This window comes from Daucus carota, chromosome 3 (assembly GCF_001625215.2).
Source record: "Daucus carota subsp. sativus chromosome 3, DH1 v3.0, whole genome shotgun sequence".
Taxonomy (NCBI): domain Eukaryota; kingdom Viridiplantae; phylum Streptophyta; class Magnoliopsida; order Apiales; family Apiaceae; genus Daucus; species Daucus carota.
The window spans coordinates 56,435,092-56,447,175 of record NC_030383.2 but is presented as its reverse complement, the minus strand read 5'-3'; the positions used below and the strand labels follow the sequence as shown (position 1 = coordinate 56,447,175).

The following is a 12,084-nucleotide window of genomic DNA, read 5'->3' as shown; positions in this document are numbered from 1 at the left end:
ACAGATACGGTCATCTGTCAAAAAAAAGTACAGATACTGTCAAGACTAACAACTGTATTGAAATGTTAAAGTAACAGCTGTATTGAATATTGTTAACTTTATAATATAAATTTGCTATTTATTTTTTAGCATACACATTTCATTGAGAGTAGATTAACAATTGTTATTGCACAGATTTATCGAAGAGCAGATTAGCTGAGGAATTGTGTTTAAAAGATATAATGACTGCCCCTAACAAAGAAACCAGCCACCAGTACATGCCCATTGAAGAGAATACACCGATGCCGGTAAATCATACATCTTCCTCGCTTAAGGTTTCTTTTATGAATCTCTCATGTAAAATAATTTGATCTTTGTTATTTGATCGGTTGTTTTTCTTGTTTTTCAGTTGAATAATGTCTATCTTATGTGTAATATAGTTTTGAAAAGTTAATCTTAAACTTAATTCATCTTCTTACTACTTTAATTAATTTCAAATTTAGAGTATAACATATTTTCATCATCCATATGCAGGTATTATCCGCTGATATGGCTGTCCATGTTGGTACTGATGCTAAAAGTACAAGGTGAGTATTTTAAGATGAGGCCGAGAGCGGGGAAGTGGTTACTCAAATTTAAATTTTTTTGATACAAATTTTCAAGAGACTTGAATTATATATGAATTCGTTATTTTAATTTTAAAGATATATATTGCAAAAATATTTTAATACCTTAATTTAGCTTTATTTATTATTTGACAGAAAGAATAAATATATAATTAAAATTAATATCATTATCATAATAATTATTATTATTATTTTTATTATATATATAATGTGTCTTGCCTTAAATACAATATATAATGACCTTGTCTCTATGATTTATAAGTCTGTCCTGATTCATGCTCGGTCATATTTTGGTTTGTAATATTTGTGTAAAACTAACTAGTTGGAGTTTAAATTTAAATTTAATATTTGATTATGCACATTTCATATATAGTTGCAAAAGAAAGAGGGGAATGGACAGAGTAACCAAACATTCCGGAGACCCGAGTAGTACTTCTAGTATTGCTTTGCAAGAAGCTCAAAAGCTTGTCCAGGGATTGCCTGAGGGGTCTCCTAGTTTTACTAAGTTGATGAAGTCAACACATGTTAGGGGAAGTTTTTGGTTGGTATGGTCTTCAGCCCTTGCACACATATTTATTTTTTTCTTTTTTCTTTTATTACAGTCGATGTATTTAGTAAGATTTTTCCATATGAATAAAGCTTATTTATCTTGTGACAGAGCCTTCCTGCAAACTTTTGTGAAAGATATTTGTCAAAGTGCGATCAAAAGATTGATTTAGAAGATGAAGCTGGTCAAACTTATCAAGTAACATATCTCACAAAGAACCATGCATTTAGTGGTGGATGGAGGGGATTTGTACAGGCACACAAATTATCTAAGGGTGATGTGCTAATATTTCAACAGATCATGCCTCTTAAGTTCAAGGTAAATTGCACTCAACAATGTAGCTTATCAGCTTACAAATTGCAATGTAGCTATCTACGAGCCTGTTCAACTGTATATGTTCATGTTCTGATCATTATCCACAGACCATAGTTTTATTTTAACTCTGGGAAAGAATTCTTTGTGATAATAATAGAAAACGTGATGGAGCTAAAATAATATATTTCAAACTTTTATTGATGGCATCATAATGATGTCTAAACACAATTTATATTATATTTGGAAAAAAACTTGATAATAAATATAATAGACTCTTTAGTCAATACAATAAAACTATATCTTATATCTTTCGGTATAAATAGAAGAAGACTATTGCCTGTTTTTCCCACAAGTTTCATCTCCTTTTGTTTCCTTATAATTTCACTTTGAGTGAAATCGTGAAGCGAAAAAATGAGAGCCGAAGCACTAGAGCTTTGTTTATTTGTTAATAAAAATACCTACCGATTTTAAGCTTGATTTCAAGTGAAATATATCCCACCTATATTTTGATGTACAGAAGTCTAGTTAAATAATATATTCCATACAAAAATTTGAAAGTAATTAGGTGAAATGTGAAGACCATTTATGTTTCCAACACTTTCTATGGCCACCATCAGGAGATGTCCTGGTATATTTCTGTCTGTGTTTGTTTCACTTCTCACATTTAACTACTTCCTAGCATGTCTTATCAGATTACATCTGTGATGACTTTCAAATGAGCACTTCAAATTTCTTGCAGTAATTTTCTATTCTTTTTTGCAGGTGATTATTGTCAGAGGCAATGATCATGAAGAAGCAGAAGGAGGAGAAGAAGAAAAAGATGATGATGAAGAAGAAGCTCTTACCTTACTCAACTTATCATCTTCAGAACAAGGTCTGGAAGAAGAAGAAGAAGAAGCAGCAGCTGTTACCTTAGTCACCTTATCATCTTCCGAACAAGGTACAGGTTCATACCTTCCACGAGTTTAATAAATATATTGTAAAATTTTTATTACGTACTGATCAATGTCCATTTCATTTAAATGAAGACCCTAGAGAAATGGTTAGAACCAGTTGTCAGCTCCCTGCAGAGAGGCCTACTACAAGTACACTCCTGATCTGTGACACTGACAGAAACTTATCTCTCAACCTTGAAAAGTTTCAAACTGATCTGCGGGACTGTGATGTATATGATAAGCTCCCGGAACATCTCAGAATCAAGTACTTTGAGCTCTGCAGTTCCCAGAATAAGCTCCTGCACCAATATCTGAAGGGTAAAGAGAACTCCATATATGCTGCTGGAATGATTGCAGGGGTGACTGCTGTATCTGATTCAATAAGATCCAGCAACCTAAGCACCCCACTTGATAGGCTCAAAGACTGGGACAGACAGTTAGAAGGTTTTGAGCACTTGGGCATGGAGGTCAGCTTTATTCGTGATCGGCTGCACCGACTAACAAGTCTTGCAGATAATCCAAACAGGGAAGAAGGATCGACAAGGATTAGAGAAGCAATAAGCGAGAGAGATATTGTAATAGACAAGGTTGTGGAGATGAATAAGGCCATCCATAGTCTTAATAAAGAAATTAAACGTCTCCAGGATAAAGAGATGAAGGATAGACTTAATTACGTTAAAGAAGCTGGAGCATCTTGGTGACTGAGATTGTTTGCAGCTTACGGGAGATGCAGCATATTAGTCTTTTTCATATATATTCAATTTTATTCAGTTAGTTTGTTATGCTCAACTGCTGTAGTTTGTGTGAAATATTGAGCATCTTGTTCTCATTTCTGAGCAACAATGTATCTGGTATCTTATTCGAGAGCTGTTAGACAATCCCTTTATTTCCCCTTAAGATCAAGATCACTTTATGTTTTGTTTTATAGTTCTTCAATTTATCTTTATGACAGGTTTTGTGGTATAAGTTCATGTGTTTAATTAAGGGTTCATGTCTTTAATTAAGGTGACTTGATGTGTGGTGTGTTAGGATCGCATCCACTATAGATTGACGTTAATCAAACACAATAACAAGCACGAAAGTAAAGAACACAAACAATTAACGTGGAAACCCCTCAAGGGAGGGTAAAACCACCAATCCACTAAATATGAATGTATTACAAGATTGGAGTCGCTCCCTCACTCAACACTCTTGTATACAAACCCCTCAACTTGATCACAAAAGTTCTCTCTTGTGTATCTCTCACACAACTCTCTAACTTTTGCAATACATAAACCTCCTACAAATAGCTATATTTATAGGCACCACAATATTCTAATCCTAATCAACTTCAAAATCCTATTTATGATAATTACCATCTTTTCCTATCTTGGATAGAAATCCTTCCACAATTAATATTCTACCAAGAATCGGATTACCTCAATTATCATAAATAAGATACCTTCTCAAATTAGGATTCTTAACTTATTTAGGAATTCGGGACGGAACCCAACAAATCCTCCCTCGGCTCGAATTCCCTAAAACTTCAACTGAATCCGAGAAACTCACTTTTTTCTCGGTCTTCATCTTCGTTGCTCCACCATCTAAATAATAGATGTTCTTCTTGTTCATCACCCCTTGTAGAATCAAGCTCTTTCCTTTATACACCTTGCAACTTCGCCCTCGTCCAACGAATCTGTACCCCCGTGATGCCAACACGCTCAAAGACAACATGTTCTTTGATGCATCTGGTACAAACCTGACATTAAGAGCCTTCTTGATTGTACCATCATGGAGTTTAAGACAAACAGTTCCAACGCCGTGAACCTTCATCTTCTCATCATTCCCCACAATGATATTACCAAGATCTTCATCCGTGCATAAAGTCTCAAACATCGCTCGATCCCTACATATGTGCATGGAAGCAGCAGAGTCCATCACCCATTCTGATTTATTCATCACCGAATCAGAAACGATATCATCACTCGCCATCAAAAACTCTCCATCCTCGATCACATGTGTAGAGTGCGCATCTTCAAATTTGTTCTTTCCCTTCATCTCTTTAAAGGATCTCATGTCTTCTTTAAAGCTCGGACAGAACATCTTCAAATGACCCGTTTCACCACAATAATAGCACTCAACAGTGCTCATATCTTTCTTACTCGGCCGAGATTTACTTCTTCCCTGCAGGTCATTGCGCGCGCGACTCCTCCCTCTTTCAGCACTTTGGACAGCTAAAACCGTCTCACCACTTTGAGAAACAGCATCCTTTGTCATCTTCTCATTATCTCTTAGCGCTTTTAACACATCATCAAGCGTAAGAGACGTCCTCCCCACTAACAACGTCTGCTTGAAATATCTGAAGGACTTCGGTAATGATGACAACAACAACAGAGCTTGTTCCTCGTCTTTCATCGGCTCATCAACATTAGGCAGATGACATACCAGCTGATTAAAACAACTAATGTGATCATGGAGATTACCTTCTTCATCCAGTTTTAAAGAGCACAACTCCATCTTCAAATTAAGACGGTTGGTCAACGACTTCGAAGCGTATATGCTTGCTAACTTGTCCCATATCTCCTTCGGTGTCGACTCCTTCAACACACTATATCTCACATCGGGTGCAAGTGCCAGCCTGATTGTACTCGCCGCTCTCTTCTGGATTTTCACCCAATCTGCATCACTCATCTCTTTTGGCTTCGTCTTCTCCAAGGCATCATCAAGTCCTTGTTGAATTAACACATCCTTGACGGTTAATTGCCACATCGTAAAATCCGTCTTCCCATCATATTTGGGTGCATCAATCCTCAACGATTTTAGATCCTCCATCAAGCCAAAAATCAACTCAAGACCAACTACGCGCAAACAGCCTACTTCGTGATTGCCTTCTCTTTAACGTCAAATCTACTCCTCGAACCTGAGCTCTTGATACCAGTTTGTTAGGATCGCATCCACTATAGATTGACGGTAATCAAACACAATAACAAGCACGAAAGTAAAGAACACAAACAATTAACGTGGAAGCCCCTCAAGGGAGGGTAAAACCACCAATCCACTAAATATGAATGTATTACAAGATTGGAGTCGCTCCCTCACTCAACACTCTTGTATACAAACTCCTCAACTTGATCACAAAAGTTCTCTCTTGTGTATCTCTCACACAACTCTCTAACTTTTGCAATACATAAACCTCCTACAAATAGCTATATTTATAGGCATCACAATATTCTAATCCTAATCAACTTCAAAATCATTTTTATGATAATTACCATCTTTTCCTATCTTGGATAGAAATCCTTCCACAATTAATATTCTACCAAGAATCGGATTACCTCAATTATCATAAATAAGATACCTTCTCAAATTAGGATTCTTAACTTATTTAGGAATTCGGGACGGAATCCAACATGGTGCAGGCTTGAGATGATTTCATATCTATATTCTTTATTTTTATTAATAAGGGAAATCATTTGTGCTAGCCAAACACACATTACCAAATACCAAATATAAAAATTTGGTTAAACATACTTGGTTGTTTTCGAGTGTGATGTTATTTAAGTTTTTTATCTATTTTAAATTTTAGGTTTGTGTTTGCGAGTTTATTAACTTTTTAAAAGTATAAACAATTAATACATTTCATCATTTATTTTTATGTTTTAATATTATCACTTAATTGTTTTCCTTCTAATTTTAGGTTTTATCAAAAAAATTCAAAAGGTCAGATTTTTTCCCATACAAGATCTCCCCATCCATAATACCTATCCTGCTAAGATAGATATAATGAACAAGGAGCGCTGAGCATTCGGTCGGTTCGGTTCGGTCAAGATATATTAAAGTGTATATATTTTAAAATATGAAATGAAACTCTTTTAAGTAAAATACCGTTAAAATAATAGATGTACTATTTGTTATAAGTTTTTCAATTATTCCACAATAGTTATAATGAATATTAAATATTCCATATTTTACTTGATATCAAAATTACAAAATATAACCTCCTAATCTCACTGGTACGTCATTATTGATAATTTTTTTAGAATGACAAATAGCACGAGTAATATAAAACTAGGGAGCCAAAATTATAACCATAATTCGTCAAAGTTAAGAAGATAAACGCGTGAATTTGATATTGCATTGATTTGATATTGTTATTTCAAATAATGTTAAAGTTATTAACAGTGACAGTTGTATTCCATATTATTATTTCAAATCACAGCACATAACTTTACAGTAATTCCAAATCACAGTACAGATATGGTCAAGACTTTTAGATAGCAGATAACGTCAAAGTTAAGAAGATAAACGCATGAATTTGATATTACTATGATTTGATATTATTATTTCAAATAATGTTAAAGTTATTAAAAGTAACACTTATATTTCATATTATTATTTCAAATCACAGCAGGGAATGTTAAAGTTATTCCAAATCACAGTATTGATACGGTTAAGAGTACAACTGTATTGAAATGTTAAAGTTATTCCAAATCACAGTACCGATACGGTTAAGAGTACAACTGTATTGAAATGTTAAAGTTAAAGTTAGCCGGGAATGTTAAAGTTATTCCAAACCACAATACACATACGGTTAAGAGTAACAGCTGTATTGAAATGTTAAAGTTATTTCAAATCACACTACATATACGATTAAGAGTACAGCTGTATTCAAATGTTAAAGTTAGCACATAATGTTAAAGCTATTCCAAATCACAGTAGGTTAAAGATACGGTTAAGAGTAACAGCTGTATTGAAATGTTAAAGTTATTCCAAATCACAGCACAGTACAGCTACGGTTAAGAGTACAGCTGTATTGAAATGTTAAAGTTAGCACGTAATGTTAAAGTTATTTCAAATCACAGTTCACATACCATTAAGAGTACAGCTGCATTGAAATGTTAAAGCTAGCAGGTGATGTTAAAGTTATTTCAAATTACAGTACAGGTACAGTTAAGAGTAAGGGCATAAATTTGCTATTTATTTTTTAGCATACACATTTCATTTAGTGTAGATTAAAAATTGTTATTGCACCAGATTTATCGAAAAGCAGTTTAGTTGAGGAATTGTGTTTAAAAGATATAATGACGGCCCCTAACAATGAAACCAGCCACCCGTACATGCCAGTTGAAGAGAATATACTGATGCCGCTAAATCACACATCTTCCTCGCTTAAGGTTTCTTTTATCAATCTCTCATTTAAAATCTTGTGTTTAAAATTTAAAGAAGAGAATATTAAGATTTATATTTTATTTACACTTCGTTGAATTAAAAATTTTATACTATAAACATTTGTTTTTATATATGTAATTACATTAAATAAAGTCAAATATGTAAGAATATAGCTAAAATTTTATACTATTCTTACTATTCTTGTATTTTGCATATCATATATTTATAATTCAATTTTAAATCTGTAACAAATATCTTATTCAATATATTTTATTCTATGTTTGTAATTATTATATGATCTCTTAATTATTGATTTAAGGAATTATTATAAATTAATTTATATAATCTTATCATATTCAAATATATGTACAAGCAATTTGCGCACTGCTATTGTTTTGTAATTTATTTATATCAAAAATCAGATATGTTAAAGTGTATATATTTTTAAAATATGAAATGAAACTCTTTTAAGTAATATATCATTTAAATAATAGATTGACTACATGTTATAAGTTTTTCAATTATTTCACAATAGTTATAATTATAATTAAATATTCCATATTATACTTGATATCAAAATTACAAAATATAACCTCCTAATCTCACTTGTATGTCATCATTGATAATTCTGTTTAAAATGAAAAATAGCACTAATATGAGACTAGGGAGCCAAAATTATAACCATAATTTAAAAATTAGATAGCAGATAACGTCAAAGTTACGAAGATAACATGAATTTGATTTTGCTCTGATTTGATATTATTATTTCAAATAATGTCAAAGTTATTAAAAGTAACAGTTGTATTCCATATTATTATTTCAAAACACAGCACATTAATGTTAAAGTTATTTCAAATCACAGTACAGATACGGTCAAGACTTTTAGATAGCAGATAACGTCAAAGTTAAGAAGATAACATGAATTTGATATTGCTGTGATTTGATATTATTATTTCAAATAATGTCAAAGTTATTAAAAGTAACAGTTGTATTCCATATTATTATTTCAAATCACAGCACATAATGTTAAAGTTATTACAAATAAGTACAGATACGGTCATCTGTCAAAAAAAAGTACAGATACTGTCAAGACTAACAACTGTATTGAAATGTTAAAGTAACAGTTGTATTGAATATTGTTAACTTTATAATATAAATTTGCTATTTATTTTTTAGCATACACATTTCATTGAGAGTAGATTAACAATTGTTATTGCACAGATTTATCGAAGAGCAGATTAGCTGAGGAATTGTGTTTAAAAGATATAATGACTGCCCCTAACAAAGAAACCAGCCACCAGTACATGCCCATTGAAGAGAATACACCGATGCCGGTAAATCATACATCTTCCTCGCTTAAGATTTCTTTTATGAATCTCTCATGTACAATAATTTGATCTTTGTTATTTGATCGGTTGTTTTTCTTGTTTTTCAGTTGAATAATGTCTATCTTATGTGTAATATAGTTTTGAAAAGTTAATCTTAAACTTAATTCATCTTCTTACTACTCTTATTAATTTCAAATTTAGAGCATAACATATTTTCATCATCCATATGCAGGTATTATCCGCTGATATGGCTGTCCATGTTGGTACTGATGCTAAAAGTACAAGGTGAGTATTTTAAGATGAGGCCGAGAGCGGGGAAGTGGTTACTCAAATTTAAATTTTTTTGATACAAATTTTCAAGAGACTTGAATTATATATGAATTCGTTATTTTAATTTTAAAGATATATATTGCAAAAATATTTTAATACCTTAATTTAGCTTTATTTATTATTTGACAGAAAGAATAAATATATAATTAAAATTAATATCATTATAATAATAATAATAATAATTATTATTTTTATTATATTTTTATTATATATATAATGTGTCTTGCCTTAAATACAATATATAATGACCTTGTCTCTATGATTTATAAGTCTGTCCTGATTCATGCTCGGTCATATTTTGGTTTGTAATATTTGTGTAAAACTAACTAGTTGGAGTTTAAATTTAAATTTAATATTTGATTATGCACATTTCATATATAGTTGCAAAAGAAAGAGGGGAATGGACAGAGTAACCAAACATTCCGGAGACCCGAGTAGTACTTCTAGTATTGCTTTGCAAGAAGCTCAAAAGCTTGTCCAGGGATTGCTTGAGGGGTCTCCTAGTTTTACTAAGTTGATGAAGTCAACACATGTTAGGGGAAGTTTTTGGTTGGTATGGTCTTCAGCCCTTGCACACATATTTATTTTTTTCTTTTTTCTTTTATTACAGTCGATGTATTTAGTAAGATTTTTCCATATGAATAAAGCTTATTTATCTTGTGACAGAGCCTTCCTGCAAACTTTTGTGAAAGATATTTGTCAAAGTGCGATCAAAAGATTGATTTAGAAGATGAAGCTGGTCAAACTTATCAAGTAACATATCTCACAAAGAACCATGCATTTAGTGGTGGATGGAGGGGATTTGTACAGGCACACAAATTATCTAAGGGTGATGTGCTAATATTTCAACAGATCATGCCTCTTAAGTTCAAGGTAAATTGCACTCAACAATGTAGCTTATCAGCTTACAAATTGCAATGTAGCTATCTACGAGCCTGTTCAACTGTATATGTTCATGTTCTGATCATTATCCACAGACCATAGTTTCATGTATATATAGTTGGTCCTTATATTTTATCCTTATATATGTTATTCCTTCAATTTTAATTATTTTAACTATGGGAAAGTATTCTTTGTGATAATAATAGAAAACGTGATGGAGCTAAAATAATATATTTCAAACTTTTATTGATGGCATCATAATGATGTCTAAACACAATTTATATTATATAGGAACAAAACTTGATAATAAATATAATAGACTCTTTAGTCAATACAATAAAACTATATCTTATATCTTTCGGTATAAATAGAAGAAGACTATTGCCTATTTTTCCCACAGAGTTTCATCTCCTTTTGTTTCCTTACAATTTCACTTTGAGTGAAATCGTGAAGCGAAAAAATGAGAGCCGAAGCTCTAGAGCTTTGTTTATTTGTTAATAAAAATACCTACCAATTTTAAGCTTGATTTCAAGTGAAATATATCCCACCTATATTTTGATGTACAGAAGTCTAGTTAAATAATATATTCCATACAAAAATTTGAAAGTAATTAGGTGAAATGTGAAGACCATTTATGTTTCCAACACTTTCTATGGCCACCATCAGGAGATGTCCTGGTATATATATTTCTGTCTGTGTGTGTTTCATTTCTCACATTTAACTACTTCCTAGCATGTCTTATCAGATTACATCTGTGATGACTTTCAAATGAGCACTTCAAATTTCTTGCAGTAATTTTCTATTCTTTTTTGCAGGTGATTATTGTCAGAGGCAATGATCATGAAGAAGCAGAAGGAGGAGAAGAAGAAAAAGATGATGATGAAGAAGAAGCTCTTACCTTACTCAACTTATCATCTTCAGAACAAGGTCTGGAAGAAGAAGAACCAGCAGCAGCAGCTGTTACATTAGTCACCTTATCATCTTCCGAACAAGGTACAGGTTCATACCTTCCACGAGTTTAATAAATATATTGTAAAATTTTTATTACGTACTGATCAATGTCCATTTCATTTAAATGAAGACCCTATAGAAATGGTTAGCACCAGTTGTCAGCTCCCTGCAGAGAGGCCTACTACAAGTACACTCCTGATCTGTGACACTGACAGAAACTTATCTCTCAACCTTGAAAAGTTTCAAACTGATCTGCGGGACTGTGATGTATATGATAAGCTCCCGGAACATCTCAGAATCAAGTACTATGAGCTCTGCAGTTCCCAGAATAAGCTCCTGCACCAATATCTGAAAGGTAAAGAGAACTCCATATATGCTGCTGGAATGATTGCAGGGGTGACTGCTGTATCTGATTCAATAAGATCCAGCAACCTAAGCACCCCACTTGATAGGCTCAAAGACTGGGACAGACAGTTAGAAGGTTTTGAGCACTTGGGCATGGAGGTCAGCTTTATTCGTGATCGGCTGCACCGACTAACAAGTCTTGCAGATAATCCAAACAGGGAAGAAGGATCGACAAGGATTAGAGAAGCAATAAGCGAGAGAGATATTGTAATAGACAAGGTTGTGGAGATGAATAAGGCCATCGATAGTCTTAATAAAGAAATTAAACGTCTCCAGGATAAAGAGATGAAGGATAGACTTAATTACGTACGTTAAAGAAGCTGGAGCATCTTGGTGACTGAGATTGTTTGCAGCTTACGGGAGATGCAGCATATTAGTCTTTTTCATATATATTCAATTTTATTCAGTTAGTTTGTTATGCTCAACATGTAGTTTGTGTGATATATTGAGCATCTTGTTCTCATTTCTGAGCAACAATGTATCTGGTATCTTATTCGAGAGCTGTTAGACAATTCCTTTATTTCCCCTTAAGATCAAGATCACTTTATGTTTTGTTTTATAGTTCTTCAATTTATCTTTATGACAGGTTTTGTGGTATAAGTTCATGTGTTTAATTAAGGTTTCATGTGTTTAATTAA

At 32.6% G+C, this 12,084-nt stretch overlaps 2 protein-coding genes across 2 annotated transcripts; both read left to right on the top strand.

Annotated features, from left to right (window-relative positions):
• Nucleotides 1–221: 221 nt before the first annotated feature.
• On the top strand, nucleotides 222–3,245 carry LOC108212741 (B3 domain-containing protein Os01g0234100-like). Its single transcript, XM_017384458.2, has 6 exons — nucleotides 222–287; nucleotides 514–566; nucleotides 979–1,150; nucleotides 1,264–1,470; nucleotides 2,230–2,407; nucleotides 2,496–3,245. Exons 1-6 carry the CDS (start codon nucleotides 222–224, stop codon nucleotides 3,101–3,103), a joined length of 1,284 nt encoding a protein of 427 aa, XP_017239947.2. The 3' UTR covers nucleotides 3,104–3,245.
• Nucleotides 3,246–8,818: 5,573 nt separating this feature from the next.
• LOC108212740 (B3 domain-containing protein Os01g0234100-like) lies at nucleotides 8,819–11,761 on the top strand. Its single transcript, XM_017384457.2, has 6 exons — nucleotides 8,819–8,884; nucleotides 9,111–9,163; nucleotides 9,590–9,761; nucleotides 9,875–10,081; nucleotides 10,906–11,083; nucleotides 11,172–11,761. Exons 1-6 carry the CDS (start codon nucleotides 8,819–8,821, stop codon nucleotides 11,759–11,761), a joined length of 1,266 nt encoding a protein of 421 aa, XP_017239946.2.
• Nucleotides 11,762–12,084: the final 323 nt, after the last annotated feature.